The sequence below is a fragment of the Cucumis melo genome, chromosome 9 (assembly GCF_025177605.1).
Source record: "Cucumis melo cultivar AY chromosome 9, USDA_Cmelo_AY_1.0, whole genome shotgun sequence".
Classification (NCBI taxonomy): domain Eukaryota; kingdom Viridiplantae; phylum Streptophyta; class Magnoliopsida; order Cucurbitales; family Cucurbitaceae; genus Cucumis; species Cucumis melo.
Genome location: NC_066865.1, coordinates 11237948 through 11257253, shown reverse-complemented (window position 1 = coordinate 11257253; position 19306 = coordinate 11237948). Strand labels below are relative to the sequence as shown.

At 36.0% G+C, this 19306-nt stretch overlaps 1 protein-coding gene across 1 annotated transcript; it reads right to left on the bottom strand.

Annotated features, from left to right (window-relative positions):
• Positions 1–11780: 11780 nt before the first annotated feature.
• LOC103503437 (uncharacterized) lies at positions 11781–12920 on the bottom strand. Its single transcript, XM_008467621.2, has 2 exons — positions 12532–12920; positions 11781–12062 (listed from the first exon to the last, which is right to left on the bottom strand). Exons 1-2 carry the CDS (start codon positions 12895–12897, stop codon positions 11835–11837), a joined length of 594 nt encoding a protein of 197 aa, XP_008465843.2. The 5' UTR covers positions 12898–12920; the 3' UTR covers positions 11781–11834.
• Between the last annotated feature and the right edge of the window lie 6386 nt (positions 12921–19306).

The following is a 19306-nucleotide window of genomic DNA, read 5'->3' as shown; positions in this document are numbered from 1 at the left end:
TTGTCGCAAAGGGTTTTTTACACAAAAGGAAGACATTGATTACAAAGAGACATTCTCTTTAGTTTCATCGAAAGACTCTTTCAGGGTAATCATGGTATTGGTAGCTCACTTTGATTTAGAGCTACACCAGATGGATGTGAAAATTGCATTTCTTAATGGAAACATTGATAAGATAATTTATATGGTACAACTAGATAACTTTGTATCTAATAATTCAAAGTCTATGGTGTGCAAATTGAAAAATCCATTTATGGTCTCAAGCAACCTCTCATCAATGGTATCACAAATTTCATGAAGTAATTACCTCTTTTTGTTTCGAGGTGAATATAGTGAAAGATTGTGTATATCACAAGTTCATTGGGAGTAAATCTATTTTCCGGGTGTTATATGTTGATGACATACTCATAGCAAGTAATGATGTAGGCTTATTGCATGATACTAAGTGGTTTCTCAAAATGAATTTTGAGATGAAGGATCTTGGTAATGCTTCTTTTGTATTAGGAATTGAAATACTGCAAGATCGCTCTTAAGGTATTTTGAGATTATCACAAAAGAACTACATTGAAAAAATTTTGATTAGATTTGGCATGAAAGATTATGCACCAGAAGATACACTTGTTGCTAAAAGTGATAAATTTTATTTAGCTCAATGCCTCAAGACCATACTTGAGATTAAGGAGATGCAGAAGGGTCCCGATGCATCAGCTATTAGAAGCGTAATGTATGCTCAAATTTGCATGCATCCAAATATTGCGTTCATAGTTGAAGTGTTAGACAGATATTTGAGAAACCCGAGGATGGATCATTGAAAAGCAGCCAAACAAGTTATGAGGTATTTACAGAGAACAAAAGATTATATGCTCACTTATAAAAAAATCAGAAGTTTTGGAGATCATTGGGTATTCTGATTCTGATTATGTTGAATGCCAAGACATTTTACGATCCACTTCAGGCTATATCTTCAAGTTGGCTGGAGAAGTTGTCCTGGAAAAGTGTTAAACAAACACTTATGGTTTCTTCTTTCATGGTTGCACAGTGTATAGCATGTTATGAGGTGTCCAATCATGGAATATGGTTGCAAAATTTTGTCATTGGGCTGCGAATAGTGGTTGGCATAGAAAGACCACTAAAATTATTTTGTGATAATAAGTCAGCAGTAATGTATTCCAATAACAATAGAAGCAATACAAAGTCAAAGCATGTAGATATAAAGTTTCTAGGTTTGAAAGAAAGAGTTTAGAATGGTCAAATTTTGATAGAACACATAGGAACAAACTCCATGATAGTAGACCCATTAACTAAAGGTTTTGCCACCTAATGATTTTCATGAGCATGTTGCTCACATGGGTGTTAGGCAAATTTCTAATTCCATGCTTTCACTACTACAGAAATTGATTCTCTTGACACTTTTAAACCGTAAAAAATGATTATTCTTGAAGATTTTAAAACCGTCGTTGAATACAATGTCAAAGAAAGGCAATTTTCTTGACAGTTGTTAAAAACGTCAAGAATTTTTAACGTTAACAGTTTATAACCGTCAAGTATTCAATTATTCATGACAGTTTAGAACCGTCAAGATTATAAGTTTTAATGACAATTTAGAACCCTCAAGATTATAAGTTTTAATGATAGTTTAGAACCGTCAAGAATGTGACTATGAATGACAAAAATCGTCAACAATACGAATATTCATGACATTTTAAAACCGTCAAGAGTGCATTTTTCATGACATTTAATAACAGTCAAGAAAGTGATTGTTTATGACATTTTGTACCCGTCAAGAGTATTCTTTTTCATGACATTTGGGAACCGTCAAGAGTATGCTTTTTAATGACATTTTGGAACCGTCAAGAATTTCGTTGTTTATGACATTTACGAACCATCAAGAAATTTATTGTTCATGACATTTCAGAACCGTCAAGCAATTTTCCATTTTTTTAATTGTAATTTATTTATATTATTGTTCCTGTATTATGCTCCCATTGGTCCAAGAACTCAACTACATATAAACGATAAATATACATAAAATATAGTTTTAAAACTCAAACATAAATATGCACTAGAACAATTCCAAAACTTTAACATATATTAACATTTTACCATATATGTATCAACATTTTGAAAACTTTACATATTTGTTCAATATTGTCATATATAAAAAATTACTTCTATCAATCCAACTCAATGACCTTGAATGAAACTTGGCTTCAAATAAACTTTCATTCTGCATCCTCTACTACCTCCAATTCATGAGCTAAAATAAGTACCACCAACAGTAGAGCCAATCTACAAGAAGTAGATAACATCACAACAACAAAGTATGTTCAAAACTTATTCAGTCAAAGAAATCAACTAACAACTATTCAGAGTAAGCTGATCATACTACACAAATAAAATCACAATTTCTATTTTCCAACAACCATAATGAATTTAATGCCTAGAGTTGCTTCCAGACCACCAAAATCATCAACATAGCTGATCATTAATACTTTACATTGTTTTTTAATAGACCAAACGGTGCCCGTCAGAAACTAACCACGAAAATAGTCCTTAATTCAAGACAAAGACAAATAAAATCTAAAATACCTTTGCAACATTATTGATATTTGCATCAGAAGGCAAGCAACTCTCAACCTCTTTTGTATATGCATTCGTGCATTGCAATTCTGCTTTTGAATATGAATTTCTTTTGTAATTCTGCATTAGAAAATCACCAACTCAAGTAAATGAACAATTCTACAACATAGTTTGTACTAATTTCTTGAGGCCCAAATTAAACATAAAAAAAAAAAAAAACAAGCTAAAGAAACATCCAAAGCAACAGAGCATAAACATCAAAGGAACTGAAAATACAAACAGATAATTAAGAATCGAAGGTTGAAATTCATAATAATCAAAAGATCAAAAGGAAAAAAAAAAACATTCCTTTAAATCACATCAATGGCTATACTATCTGTGAATGAACTTTGTAAAGTAATCTAGAGATTTTCAATGGTATTCAGATGGAATCTAACTAATATCAACATTGCTTGTTTTTCAATTATTCATTTTCAACATAATCTCAAGTGGACACAACAAAAAAGTGATTCCAGTTTTCAAAATGCCTTATAGAGGTTTACTATACTACAACCATGTCTTATATTGAACTAAGAAGAGTTGAATCACATAAGTACCTTAAAAAGTTGGCGGCAAGGACCCCAGTGTGAGTGCTTCAAATTCAACAGAATCGATCTTAAATTTGGGAATTTGCTCTACAATTATAGGTTAGGTAATATTTTTTGTTGTTTTGCATATTGCCTGTGTCAAGAAAAAACAAAAAAAAAATCTGAACAGATACATAAAAAATGGAGAAGCTACAAAAAGAGGGGGAAATCAAAAAGTAAAGGAAAGGGCAAATAAAATGCGGCAGCATGACAGGTGGAATTAACATAGTTAACCAACAAAAAAGCTGATAGAATGACTTAAGAATGGATACTGCTGATGAAACAGATAAACCTTATCAAGATAGGGCCACATATATTCAATAATCATAAGAAAGTGTAACACAAAAAATTTAAACAATATGGAAAGTACTTAGATTATCAACGACCTTATTTTGGGTCGAGAATGCTTTATCACAAGTTAAGGTATGTTGAGTGTTGTCATCTTTTCTAGAACTTTTATACTTTATTTTCTTTAGGATATAGCTCCAAGACATGGACACCTTCTAGACATTAAAATATCCTATTATGAAAAGTTAAAAACTTGGATGGAATAAATTTCCAAGTTCAAAAATTAATTTAGATGATAAACTAGTTTCTGTACTCTTTTCAAGTGTAGTTTCTTTTAGAATAATTGGGATAAAAAAGATGCTAATCATAGGCCTCAACTGGATATTCTTATTAAGAAATTAGTAATGCTTTTAAAGGTCGAAGATTCACCGATTTATAATGCTATTTTAGCAATATTATTAACAAAAGTAATCAAATTTGGCCTTTAAAATTCTCAGCATCACATTGGTCGCACAAAAAATAAGTAAATTTTGAATATAAAGGCGTAACGTGATTGGATTGAACCACTTTTATAGACAAAGCATCAAAACAGTTCTTAGCCTTCAAAATGATAAAGAAAAAAAAAAATACAAAATAACATATTAGTTGGAAAAGGAGATTCATTCTATCAATTAGCTTAAAGAAGAGAAACCCTGGAGGACACAGGGAATACATATATATTAAAGAACCAAAAAAAGACAAACAAAAACAAAAAAAAAAGGAAGCATTTTCGTTGAGAAACTGAAAGGAAATTTACAAACGCTGTAAAATCAATGCCTTCATTTCCATAACCTTATATACCTATGGCTTCTGCTTTTTACTTTGTTTGAGCGCATGGTGTCACAATCGTAACTTCTCGACACGATTGTGCGGCACTTGTTTAGCTCAATCAGCAAGTCAGCCGTTCGAAAATCGGAATCCGCGGTCAAACTCGCGGTATGACGTAGCCTCCCTTCCCGTTCTTGGAAAAATGTTTTTATAAAACGGGAGAGAGAATGTAAATAGTTGAAAACGTCATAAAGAAAGCATTGAAGACTGTCAATTGCAAGGAAAATAACTCAACATGCAAAGAGTGCGACAAGGCTTGGGCGGGGGTCGGACTTAGTCATGTACCCCCTATAGTACATATTGAGAATTTTGGCCTTGGCAGGCTTGCATATGAAAAAGCTGAAATGTCACACTATGACTCGGCGACACCTAAACGAAAGAATTAACCTAAACTACTTTCAAGACATAAAGATAAAGTGATTTGGGGGTATTCGGGCATACGACCATCGGTAAGTAATACCATGGACAATTATGCCCTTGACATTCTCCCCCACCTAAATGGTTGACGTCCCCGTCAACTGGCGAAGCTTGAAATCTTCTATCTTCTGCTTCCACGCTTCAAGATCTTCGACACGTTCCCAGCTGGTCTCCTCCACAGGAAGGTTCTTCCACTTTACCAGATACTCGTGGATCCTTCGTGCGGGTCTTCTGCCCCTCCTTACTCGCTCGGCCAGAATTTCTTCAACATCTTTGTCTTCCTTCTGACTAAGGTCGATAATTGGGCGAGTTACGATATTCCGCTGCAGGTCTTCTGTGTCTTGGTGGTACGGCTTCAGGTTGCTAACATGAATTACTGGGTAGATTTTCATCCATGTGGGTAACGCTACTCTGTAAGAAGTATTCCCTACCTTTTTCAGCACTTCAACTGGTCCTTCGTACTTCCTGACGAGACGTTGGTCTTTGCGTCCTCGAAACCTGACTTGCTCTGGTCGTAGTTTGATGAGCACCTGGTCTCCCGCTCGAAACTCAAGGGGTCGTCGCTTTTTATCTGCCTACTTCTTCATCCGCTTCGATGCTTTTTCTAAGTACGCTCGGGCGATGTCGTTTGTCTGTCTCCACTCCTTCGTGAAATTGAGGGCTTGAGGGTTCTTCCCTGCAAAAGGATGATCAACAAGGTGTGGCAGTACTGGTTGCCTCCCAGAAACAATCTCAAATGGGCTTCTCCCTGTAGATGAACTTGTCTGAGCGTTGAAACAGAATTGGGCTACGTCCAACAGCTGGACCCAATTCTTTTGCCTTGCGTTTACAAAATGGCGCAAGTATTCCTCGAGCATGCTGTTGAATCGCTCAGTCTGGCCGTCAGTTTGGGGATGGTAGCTTGATGATATGTTCAGACTCGTCCCCAAGAAGGAAAATAACTCCGTCCAGAATGAGCCAATGAATCTACCATCTCTGTCGCTCACTATACTTGTCGGGACTCCCCACAATTTAACAACATGCTTAAAGAACAATTGAGCTGTTGTTTCTACTGAACACTGCTTGGTGGCGGGGATGAAGGTGGCGTACTTTGAAAAACGATCAATGATGACTAAAATGGCTTCAAAGTCGCCTACCTTAGGGAGATGGGTGATGAAGTCCATAGAGACACTCTCCCAAGGTCTTGTTGGAACCGGTAGAGGGTCAAGAAATCCAGCAACCTTCACTTTCTCTACCTTATCTTGTTGGCAGATGAGACACGTCTTAATGTACTGCATGACATCATCTCTCATATTCGGCCAAAAGTAACCCTTCTTCAACAGGGCGTACGTCCGCTGCCATCCGGGATGGCCAGCCCATAGAGTGTCGTGACACTCGTACAACAATTTCTTCCTTAAGTCCCCTGCTCTTGGAACATATAGTCGATTGCCCTTTGTGACTAACAAGTCTTCCTCGACCCAAAACTGTCGTGTTTTGCCCGCCTTCGCTAAATTCATGACATTCTGAGCGACATGATCTTTCTGTAGGAACTCTCTCAGGGTGTCTCTGACCGACCCACCAATCTCGCTCCCCTGGAGGTGAGCTAACAGACATATGGCTGCATGTTCTTGTTTTCGACTTAGGGCATCCGCAGCCAGGTTGCTCGTCCCCTTCTTGTGCTCAAATTCGAAGTCGAACTCGGCCAGAAATTCCTGCCATCTTGCTTGTTTCGAAGTCAACTTTGGCTGGGTAAAGAAGTGGCAAGTTGCACTGTTGTCCGTCTTCACTACAAACGACGACCCTAGTAGGTATTGTCTCCAGGCCCTCAAACAATGTACTACTGCGAGCATTTCTTTTTCGGACACGGTATACCTTCTTTCGGCTGCATTCAATTTTCGACTTTCGTATGCGATCGGGTGCCCATTCTGTAGGAGCACACCCCCCAACGCATAATCAGACGCATCTGTCTCAACTGCAAAAGGTTTGGTCACATCCGCAATCCCTAGAAGTGGCCCCTCCATCAAAGCTTGCTTTAGGCCGTCGAAGGCGGCTTGGCACTCGGGGTCCCAATTCCAGTGAACGTCTTTTTTCAGTAGCTCAGTCAGCGGGCTTGCTCGTTTCGAGAATCCCTCGACAAATCGACGATAGTAATTTGCCAACCCGAGGAAGGAGCGTAACTCTGAGACTGATTTCGGCATTGCCCAGTCGCGTATCACAGCAATCTTCCCTTCTTCCATTCCAATTCGGCCACACTCTATCACATGGCCCAAGAAGTTTATCCGCTCTTGTGCAAAAGAGCATTTTTCTCTTTTGACGTACAGTTGATTCTCCTTCAATTTCTGAAAAACCTTTTGTAGGTGGTCCCTATGTTCCTCCATGGTCGTACTATAGACCACTATATCATCCAGGTAGACTACTACGAATTTATCGAGATATTCGTGGAAGACTTGGTTCATCAACGTGCAAAAGGTGGCAGGGGCATTGGTGAGACCAAATGGCATTATGAGGAATTCGAACGCACCATATCGGGTGACACAGGTTGTCTTCGGTTCATCTCCCTCTGCAATTCTCACTTGGTAGTATCCCGACCGCAAGTCTAACTTTGAAAAATACTTTGCCCCATGTAAGCGGTCGAACAAGTCAGTAATTATGGGAAGTGGATACTTGTTACGGACTGTGAGCTTATTTAGGGCGCGATAATCAATGCACAGTCGTAAACTCCCATCTTTCATCCTTTGGAAAAGAACTGGGGCCCCATACGGAGCTTTTGCAGGCCTGATAAACCCTGCATTCAGTAGTTCATCTAACTGTTTTCGAAGTTCAGCTAACTCCGGAGGCGCCATACGATAAGCATTCTTCGCAGGCGATTTTGCCCCTGGCACTAACTCGATCTCATGATCAATCATTCTCCGAGGTGGCAAAGACTTGGGCAAACTATCAGGCATCACATCACGGTATTTCTCTAGCACGCGCATGATCTCCTTAGGGACTGTCTCCCCTGAGTTCTCTGACGATTTGAGTGGGATGGCCATAAATGTTGGTTCGTCTCGAGAGAGACCCTTCTTTAATTGCATGGCCGAGATCATTTTCAATCCATCTGGTTGACGTAGGTCAGTCTGTACAACCGAGGGTGTAGGTCCAGTGATCACCGAGCATTTGGCCAAAGGCATTGGGATTACCTGATGTTCAAGTAGGAACTCCATTCCCAGTACCACATCAAAGTCGTCCATTTTTACCACTACAAAGTCTACGAGGCCACTCCATCCTCCCAATCTTATCATCGTTCGTTTCACTAGTCCGATGATAGGTAGGGCAGCAGAATTCACGGCTTTCATTCTTCCAGCATCCTTCTCCCAGTGGAGATTTAGACGTTTAGCTTCTACTTCTGTTATGAAATTGTGGGTGGCACCGAAGTCAACCATAGTGCTTTTGGTTGGCTTTTGGTTGATCCAGGTGTCAACGTACATTAAGCCCCTTTCCACTGGCGTGTTCATCTCCCCCACCTTTTTCTGGAGAGATGACAGAAATTTCAAGGCCCCCATTCGAGGGTTATCAACTTCTTCTGTCTGGTCTACTTCTCTCTCGGTCTGACTTTGTTGATTGTCTGAATCTGAGGTTAAAGATGCCTGGAATGCATTGAAAGCAGTTTTGTTCGGGCATTCCCTGGCCATGTGTGGTCCCTTACATATGAAGCAACTAAGAGGACGATTGGACAGATTCAGGTTACTTGATCCTCGCCAGGAGTTTCCGGTATTCGATTGATGGGATCTACGATCTCCATTAAAGCGTCTGTCCCCTCCTGTAGTTTTAGGAGAACTTGGGCGGTTGTTCCTACTTCCTCCAGATGAGGAACTTGGATGACGTCTCGTATCTTGAGAGTCGTTAGACAGGTCAAACAGCCGTTCGGCTGCAGCGTACGCGGACGTGAGGTCTTGAACTCTTTGTTCATATAGCTTTGTCTTCGCCCACGGCTTCAATCCTTCGACAAAACAGAAAACTTTGTCTTTCTCGGACATATCACGTATATCCAACATCAGTCCCGTGAACTGCTTCACATACTCCCGAATACTACCGGTGTGTTTCAGCTCGCGTAACTTCCGTCGCGCCAAGATCTCGACATTTTCAGGGAAGAATTGTGAGCGAAGCTCTCTCTTCAAAGCGTCTGAAGTATCTATTATGCAACGTCCCTCCTGGATGTCAACAAATTGAGACCTCCACCATAACTTGGCATCCTCAGACAGATGCATCGTCGCCAACGTGACTTTGGCTTCCTCTGTAACCGTGTTTGTGGCCCTGAAGTACTGCTCCAGGTCAAAGATATAGTTTTCTAGGGCCTTCGCGTCTCTTGCCTCACAGAAGGGCTTTGGTTCCGGTATCTTCACTCTACTAACCGGAATGGCTCCCCCAGCGGGAGCTTGATTTGCCATTGCTCGCATTGTGAGGCTCAGTCTCGCATTCACATCTGCAATTTCATTTCTGACGACATCGAGGGTAGCTCGGAAGTCTTCTGACATGCCGTTTATCATCTCTAACAGCGTCTTTTGAGAGCTATCCAGCTCTTGAACACGCTCCTCAATATGGGCAACAGAGTCCGTCGAACTGTCTCCACGCTCGTAGTTGACAGTTCTTCCGATGTTTATAGTTGTTTCCAGGGCGTCGACCCTTGTCATCAACTCTTGTATCGGAAACCCTTCGACACGGCCAGCTACCACATCGATCATATTAGTTTTATCAGAAATTTCTTCGAGACGAGACTCCAAGTAGCGGATGGAGTCGGGAACTTCGACTAGGTAGAGCATCTGTTCTTCTAGCTCTACTAGTCGGTCTTTCTGGTCCTTGCCCGATGGATTCGACGACGACATGTTTCGGTCTTATCGTCAATTAGCCAACCTGGCTCTGATACCACTTGTCACAATCGTAACTTCTCGACATGATTGTGCGGCACTTGCTTAGCTCAATCAGCAAGTCAGCCGTTCGAAAATCGGAATCCGCGGTCAAACTCGCGGTATGACGTAGCCTCCCTTCCCGTTCTTGGAAAAATGTTTTTATAAAACGGGAGAGAGAATGTAAATAGTTGAAAACGTCATAAAGAAAGCATTGAAGACTGTCAATTGCAAGGAAAATAACTCAACATGCAAAGAGTGCGACAAGGCTTGGGCGGGGGTCGGACTTAGTCATGTACCCCCTATAGTACATATTGAGAATTTTGGCCTTGGCAGGCTTGCATATGAAAAAGCTGAAATGTCACACTATGACTCGGCGACACCTAAACGAAAGAATTAACCTAAACTACTTTCAAGACATAAAGATAAAGTGATTTGGGGGTATTCGGGCATACGACCATCGGTAAGTAATACCATGGACAATTATGCCCTTGACACATGGCAGAGCAGCCTCTTGTTCATTCATCTCGTTCATGGGATAAATCCATGACAAGCAACCTTCATTCGCACTCCTGTATTAAATTGATTTATAAGAATGAAAATCAACTCTGTTTATAGCAGTTTCTTAAAGAAAATTCAAGACACAGAACAATGCGTCCATCTGATACTATTCAATATAATTCCCTGGGAATAAGTAAACTGTACCATCTGATACTATTGAAGAGTGTGGAGCACAACGGAAATAACCAAGCCTTATTCTTCACTATTTTTCACATTTTTCTCTATTCACACATTTTATCAAACGCCTTCTAGGCCCTCTCTCTCCATAAAATTAAATAAAAAATTTCAAAAATAAATCTTTTATGACTAGTATTTCATCCTTTATTTGCCATAAAAATAAAGTAAAAGATGGATAAAACATGGGCAGAGTAGTAATCAAACCTCATCACAATATATACTTTACAAAATGTAATACTATTAAAAAAACAATCAGTAGAGCAGCGTACAAACACACTTGTCTAATATCCTGGCAAACTTCTTCTTCAAGTGTGTTTCAGTCCTTCAAATTTTTTTTGAAATCATACACAGTCCCAAGTCAAAATAATCCAATTGTTCCAACTTCTTCACATCTATGTCAAAACCCTTCTAGTTCTTCTTCCAATTCCAAGTTAAAATAAAATGAAATTGATATTAAACTTACACAGAACATAACTATGCATTTACCCCTGTACATTCTTTTAAATCAATATGAAACTTTATATTCAACTTATGACCATTAACAACTTAAGTAAATATTACCACATAGCAATAGAACGTGGTATTCTTGACTAATAGAATGTGGCAATGATGAGAAAATAAAATCTACCTAATCTGTAATGAACATTATTGTGTTAATTTGAAGCAAAATTCTTACCACAAAAGTGGAAAAGAAGAACATAAGACAAGATGAAAAAAAAAAACATATTCAACAATCATGTTTTCTACCTTCACTTTTATACACAAGAAAAAGTATATAACTTGAACTATGGAAATATCACCAACAAGTGAAAGTTGTTCTCTTGTAACATTACAATTTGAAATTTTGTAAAAGGAGAACATGTAAAAGAAAAATACCAACATTGCAGTGGCGGACTCTCTCAAATTGTCATCAATCTGGATCATATCTCATCCACGAATAATTAATTGACATCAAATTACCTCAACTAAACTAAATAAAAAGAGAGTACCCAAAGGTTATAGACCAATCTAAACTACTTTAACTGAGTTCGAAATGAACTAAATAAAACTTAAACTGCATAAAACTCGGCAAAACAAAAATGTAAAAAGTTTAAAGAACTACCACATACATGACAAATATATCATGTTTAAGCAATAGTTCAGTTACACAGAGCACAAGCTATACAACAAGAATTACTCTAGTTTAGAATCAGTAGACATTGGAAGGAAAGAAAAGAGATAGCAAATCCACATACCTGAGTTAAGAAAGAATCAGTACGCATTGGAAACAATAAAGTAAAGATTGCTGTGAGAAATCTGAAATTTGAATGTATGAAAGCAGTAGGTTAACTCAAATTGGGCTTCTAAAGTATTGCAACATTATTACCTTTACCATCTCAAAATATGTATATAACAACAGCAGAGGAGTGGATAGTTTAGTATTACAAAAATGGGTATTGTGATTGTGAGTTCATAAATTTCAAAGAGACAATAGAGAATTGAGTGTTTGTACGTCCAAACGACTGAGTAAATCCAGATGCTCATCGCAAAGCCAACACCCACAATTAACAAACTTAATTTTATCATTCCCAAAGTCAGCATTCATTCTCAAATCCATGTCATTTTCAGTTTCAGATTGATCCTTAACAGGATTCACTTGATTACATAGATCATCAAGCTTCTGTTGCATGCTTAGAAGCACTTGATCCTGGTAATTTCAAAAGCAAAATCAGTTACCCTTAAACAACAACTGTGAGAAATCGAGCAATTTAAGCTTTAAATTTGAAGTCTGAATCAAACAAAACCATGGAGCAAGAATTTGTTTTTAGTATTACTTTGAGTTCCCATAAAGCGAGTGAATAGTTAAACGGTCCAAACTCATCAAAGGATTCTTAATAATAAATCTTTAGATATACTTGGAAAGAAAAATGGGGCCAGAGGATTGACAAACAAAACTAAGTGGTATTATAATTGTAAAAGCATACTTGCAAGGTAGCTAGAAAGTGAGCAAACTTTAAAACATTTCATAAAGATTCAACATAAAAAAAAAAAAAAAAAAATTACTAGTTCAGACATACCACTTTATTAATTCTCAATTACATTTTCATGGGATGAAATTAAAGAAGCAAAGAGAAAGAAGAAAATCCCTAAATAATTTAAAGAAATAGAACCAATACCCTAAGTTCAACAGCTTGTTTAAGCTGGCCGATCTGATGGTTGCTTTTGGACTCAGAAACCGCGACGCCAATGACGACAACTATAAGAAACCATTCAATGGGGCTGAACAACTGCCAAGCAATGGCTTTTCCAGGGCCAAAGCCGCCTCCAATAGATCGGACGGAGCTGGCTTGTTCAGCGTTAACGAGCCTCCCCTGAAGAGAAACCCAAGAAAGGCGTCTAACGAAGGGGATCGGGAGCCTGGGTTGAGTGAAGTTACTGGAGAGACGGCGGTGGGAAGGAGTATGAAGAGGGGATGCGAAAGAGACGACATTAGGGAAAGATTGAAAAATGTTTTCTTGGTTATGGTGATCGTCGTACGGCATGAGCGAAGGAGCAACAGCGTCTTGCAGTCAGAGAGCACAATAAGATTGGAGATGGAGGCGTGAGATATGTGAGATAGAGGGGGGAAAATGAAAAGGGTTTAGAGGGAAAGTTTTATAAATTAAATTTATTTTAATAAATTGTTTTATTAAAATAATTTTTAATAAATTTATTTTATTAAAATAATTTTTAATAAATTTATTTTGTGGTGGGAGGGGGAAATTGTGTGGGGAAATAGGGAAAGATTGAAAAATGTTTTCTTGGTTATGGTGATCGTCATATGGCATGAGCGGAGGAGCAACAGCGTCTTGTAGTCAGAGAGCACAGTGAGATTGGAGATGGAGACGTGAGATATGTGAGATAGAGGGGGGAAAATGAAAAGGGTTTAGAGGGAAATTTTTATAAATTAAATTTATTTTAATAAATTGTTTTATTAAAATAATTTTTAATAAATTTATTTTATTAAAATAATTTTTGATAAATTTATTTTATTAAAATAATTTTTGATAAATTTATTTTGTGGTGGGAGAGGGAAATTGTGTGGAGAAATAGGGAAAGGGAAATTTGGGGTTTAGGTTTTTTTTTTTTAAATGAAATTAGTTTTTTATTTAAAAAGTAAAAAGAAATTAGGTTTTTTTTAAAAAAAGAAATTATGTTTATATTTTTTTCAATTATTTAGTAATTCTTGACGTTTCTGAAACGTCAAGAAAAAATTCTCTTGACGTTTTAAAAATGTCAAGAAATTTTAAAATTACTCCCTCCGCATTTCATAAAAATTCTTGACGTTTTAAAACTTCAAGAATTTAATCGATATTACTTGACGTTTTTAAAACGTCAAGGATAACTACATATTATTTGACATTTTGAAAAAACGTCAAGAATGTCAACTTTATAAAAATTCTTGACGTTTTAAAAACGTCAAGAATTTAGAGGATAATCCTTGGTAGTTTATAACCGTCAAGAAAAGGTTCATATTTCTTGACGATTTAAAACCGTCAAGAAAGCTAAAAATTCCCTACCCTCCGCCTTTTCATGTTAAACCACCCATTTCTTTACGTTTTTTCCAAAAACCGTCAAGAAAATAAAAATGCAACCATCAAGAAAGCCTCTTTTTTCTAGTAGTGTTTAGTGAGAGTTTGTTATTGAGGATGTTCTTTGACCTTAATTTGTTTATTTTTATATAGAATAAAATTGATGGTTTATGTTTCATTATTTGAACTAGTTTATCATGCATGCAGTTTTGCCAATGCGTTTAGCATAAAGTTTTTTAAGAATGATCTCACTAAAGAACTTGGATCAGTTGGAAACCAGCATGATCTAGATCACTTTGCGTGTAGTTTCCATGCTATCCATCCATACTTGATCTATGTCATTGAATGTATAGAAATTGGCGATCAAGGAAGGTTTAGTTACAAGGATAGTGACAAAAGTCGTCTTGGTTCCATGCTGATACAGAAGATGGACCAAATTGAACTAAAGAGCAATTCTATTATTAAAATAACTTGTTTATGCGCGCTTAAGGTTTTGTGATTCAATTATATCAGGAATACAAACATAGCCCAAGTGGGAGATTGTTAGACGTATTTAAATAATACGTATAATTAAAGTATGACCTATGTATGTAAATTAATAATTTATCACATTGGGTTGTTTTATTTAATTGAGCCTATTATGTGATCTATTTAATTAAGGCTCAGTAGTCCTAATTGGGTATGGACTAAATAGGTAGAAGCCTATTTCTAGATTGATTAGGATTTGATAGGGATCCTAATTAAACTAGTATATAAAGAACCTTAGAGTTATGGTCCCCAACATACCAAAATAATAAGCACTCAGTCTTTCTTTTATCCCATCAAGAGACATCAAGAGAAAGATCCCACTAAGGGCATTCAGGGTTTTGGTTGAGGGAGACAATAACTATTTTATTGTCATCATCAATTCAAGGAGACGGATTTTGGTATGTAACTTATTCTTAACAATTGAATCTGGTATGTAACTTATTCTTGACAATTTGGCATAAATGATCTATTGGGTTAATCTATTATATAGATTTAAAGTATTTATTCTAATAGAAATAAGATAAAAGCTTACAGTCATGGATCCAACAACTAGAAACAAAAGAAGAATCAGAAATTTGGCCAGGAACTGTAGGAATTGGAATCATCTTGCTATGTAAGCAAACCTGACAGAAGAAGAATTATGTGTGATGGCAAAAACAAAAAAAAGTGATAGAGGGTTTTGAAGGTTCTGGCACTACGCACCATGTATGTCATGAACTTAATTAGTTTATTTAAATCTTACACAGAAACTAAGAATAGAATTGTATTGTTAGTGGATCACTACATAGCATAAGTTGCTGAAAAGAATGAGGTAGAGCTCAAACTTACCTCTGGCAAGACTGTCATTCTGAAGAAAGTTCTGCACACTGCAAAAATTAAGGAAGAATCTGATCTTAGGCTATCTTCTCACAAGCTTGACTTTACTTATACTATAGGGACTGACTTATATACACTCACTAAAATTAATGTTTTTTATGAGATTAGATATGTAATCGATGGAATATTCAAACTTAATCTCGATATGAATAAAACTCAATTTTCTACTTATATGTTGTGATGTTTTAATGCTTGGTATGCTAGGTTTTGTCTTGTGTTAATAAACGAATAATTAGTAACATGAGTAACTTGGAAATGATTCTTAAAATTGTCCATGAATGATTTGATAAATGAGAATATTTTAGTCAAGCTAAAATAACTAAGACTTCCCATATATGTGTAATTAGAAAATATAAGCCTCTAGATTTATTCATTCAGACTTATGTGAATTTAATGGTGTCTTGACTAGGAATTTAAATTGTGCATTTTCGTCACTTGTAATGATTCGTCATTCTATGAATGATTAAAAAATCTAATGTTTGTTACTTTGTAAATAAACAAAATATTCATTCTATCCATTGGGAAGGATGTCTTCTATATTCGAGTAACTTCATTTCAATAAATAGTAGAATCATGGATAGGGAACTATACTAAGGACTTACCTAAGTTTATTGTAGAAATTTTTGGATTCAATGTTTGGACCATGCAAACTAAAAATACCTTTGATTTCGCTTTTGTATATTTGTTGAAAAATAAAAGTGATGCTTTTGACATATTCAAATTGTTTGTGGCTTAAATACAAAATCAATTTAATCAAAAATATTAAGAGACTTTATAATCATAGGGGAACTAGATACAATTTAGATGAATTTAATAAATTCTATAACTCACATGAGATAATATGTAAAACGATAACACCTTATTCTTCTGAAATGAATGGAAGAAACAATAGAACTCTATCTAAAACAAGGGTTGTCATTTTATTTAATTTAGGAGCTGTACCAAAATGGTATAGTGAAACTATCCAAATTGTATATTGTGTTCTTAATAGAAAACCAAAATCTTAAAAACACAACTTCACTCTACAACTCAGCCATTACCAAGCTTTTGGTTTGCAGGTTTTTCTTCGTTGCTACAATTCTGATTTCCATTTCTATTTTTGTATAGTTGCTCCAGTAGCTTTGGTTCTGTTCGTTGTTGTGGCTTATTTCTATTTCATTTCCTATACTAGAAGATGTTCCAACAAGGTCGATGGTTAGATGCGTTAATCAGGCTAATGGTAGCTTTGTGGACCTTATTGAAGTGTTACTGACAAGACAAATCTTTAGGTATTGATCTAAGTGGCATATTTTTCTCCTTTATGAGGCGATATCACAATTCCTCTTGCACATGAATCGCTTGCATGCACAAAAAGTGTTATTAAAATTATCGACACAACAAAACAAGAAAACATATATGTATATAGAATGTGGATAATGGAGAGAAAATCTTTTTGGAAGAAGACAAATGATTATGAAATTTTTTCTCTTCTCAAACCAAATAGAAAAGAACCATATTTATAGACTTATGTGTGGTCATTCGAAAAGTCATGTCCTTTTTCTATAATACTTTTTATGAAATGATGCATCCACTCATGATGCATCCATTCATGAAGAAACACAAATAGTTATTAGTTTTCATGAAGTGATGCATCCATTCATGATACATCAATTCATGAAGAAACACAAACAATAACCATTTATTCCAACAATCCTCCGTAAATGCTAAGTTGAAAAATGGAAGAAAATAAGCGTTCGATATTTTCCAATGGAGAACCTGCATGAGGATAAGTAGTATAAACTTTGAACTTTCCCTAGTGAACATCAATCGAGTTTTACTTGGTTATGTGGACATGCCTTGAATTGTCAACCGTTCTAGAGTAAGTTAAAACAATAGATATCACACAGCTTCTCATTATAACAAAGTTTGTTCTCATGATTGTGTTCGTTTTGGCCTTGAACACTGCCTGATTTCATGAGTGTTTTAGATAATTTGCCTTAAAATTCTCAAAGAAACGACCCCTTCACACTCACATAGGTGATTCCTGTATAGACCATCGTATATGTTTTTTTTTTTAATTAATAATTATCACTTACAGAAATCATTAAAAACATGATGCTTACCCTAAATTCATATTAGCACTACTTCATCATTTGTAGAATGGGTGAAAGATTTTAATGTAGTGCTTATTATGTTCTCTAGAGATCGGTTTTTCCATTGAACCTAGATCTTGGGATCTTCAGTCAACTAGGTTGGGTTGCCTCTCAGGGTAACTTCATATTATAGGCTTTAATCCCATTCTTTTTTTATGAACTTTTCAACCAACTCTCTAGTTAGGTATTTAGTAAGTGGATCCGCAATATTATCTTTTGACCTCACAATGTCAATTGTGATAATTCCACTAGAGAGTAGTTGTCTGATTGTATTATGTCTCTGTCGTATACGTCGAGACTTACCATTATACATAATATTTCGTGCCCTTCTAATAGTTGCCTGACTATCAGTATGTATACATATTGTAGGCACCGGTTTAGACCAGTTGGAAATATCATCCAAAAAATTACGAAGCCATTCTGCTTCTTCTCCAACCTTGTTTAGAGCTATAAAAAAGAAAAAAGAAAAAAAAAACGATATTTTGAAAGTTTGAATACCCCTAAAGATATACTTAGAGGTACATAAATTTGGGGAGAGGATAACTCAGTGCAACTATGGAAGGGCATTAGTGTAGTGGCAACTGGCAGCCCCTCTCCGACCAACCCAAAGTTACTTCTTGTTTTCTTTTCTTTTCTTTTCTTTTCTTTTTTCTTTTTCCTCATTGATTTGATTTGATTTATTATTATTTTCATGGTATTTTTAAATATACAAAACATGGACAAAATTTTGGTCTAAAACAAAAGAAATAACCACAAAAATAGAGTTTGAATTCCCAACACCCATTCTTTCTTCTTCTTCATCTTCTATTATTGTTTGAATTATTATTAAAGTGAAGGTTTAAAATCCTACATAATTTGACAAACTCAACTATCATCCCATAAAGTTTAAAAGAGAAATGTATGTTTTGAAAAGTAAAAGTTGAATGAAGTCATATATATGTATATATATATTGTTATTTATTATTATTGAAATGAATTTTACGAATTTAGAGATGAAAAAGAGAAAAAGAAGAGATTTTAATTTAGGAAACATATGGAAAGGGAAGTTTAATTAGTTGGAAAGAAAACCTAAATTTCCACAAACACATTTGAGTAAGTTTTTGAATCAAATATTGGGAAAGAAAGAAAGTGATGATTTGATTAAGGAGAAGTGTTGTGTCGGTGTGAAGGAGAAAGGGGAGAGAGGGCCATGGCTTTCCATCTCACCTCATCTAAATTTGTAGGGCTTTCAGGATTATATTGTTTTCTTTTGATAAGCAAATGTGTTTTGTGAGAAAGACAAAATGAGAGAATTAGTACATAATTAATTTTAACCCTTTTTATGTTTATATCGGACTTTCTTTTCCATTTAAAACCAATTTGGATGATTTCACCTAAGCCTACCTACCAACAATGGTAGACCACATCAATATAACCTATTCTCTCTTATATCACTTATTTGAATACATAATGTCATATCATGTCCCGTACCCTATACGATTAATTCACATTACTTACAACAACAAAGCTGCTTTTGAATATCTTTATAATTGATATATATAAGATGATTTTTTCTTATTTTTTTTTTTTTTAAGAAATATATTTGTTACCCTAATTTCCTAACTCTTTACATCTTTACTTTTGAGTAATTAGAAGCATCTCTCTTTTGTCCCTCTTGAACAAAGCTAGAAACAAAAATTACAATAAAATGTATTGCAATACAAGACGCTCAACTCTTTTAAATTAAGTGGATATAATCATTGAAATCTAAACAAAAGTAGCCTCATCAAACTAAGTCATGTGCATAAAGTTCTCAAAATGCCAACCAATAAATGGTGACTCAATTTGTCTCAATACTATATTAC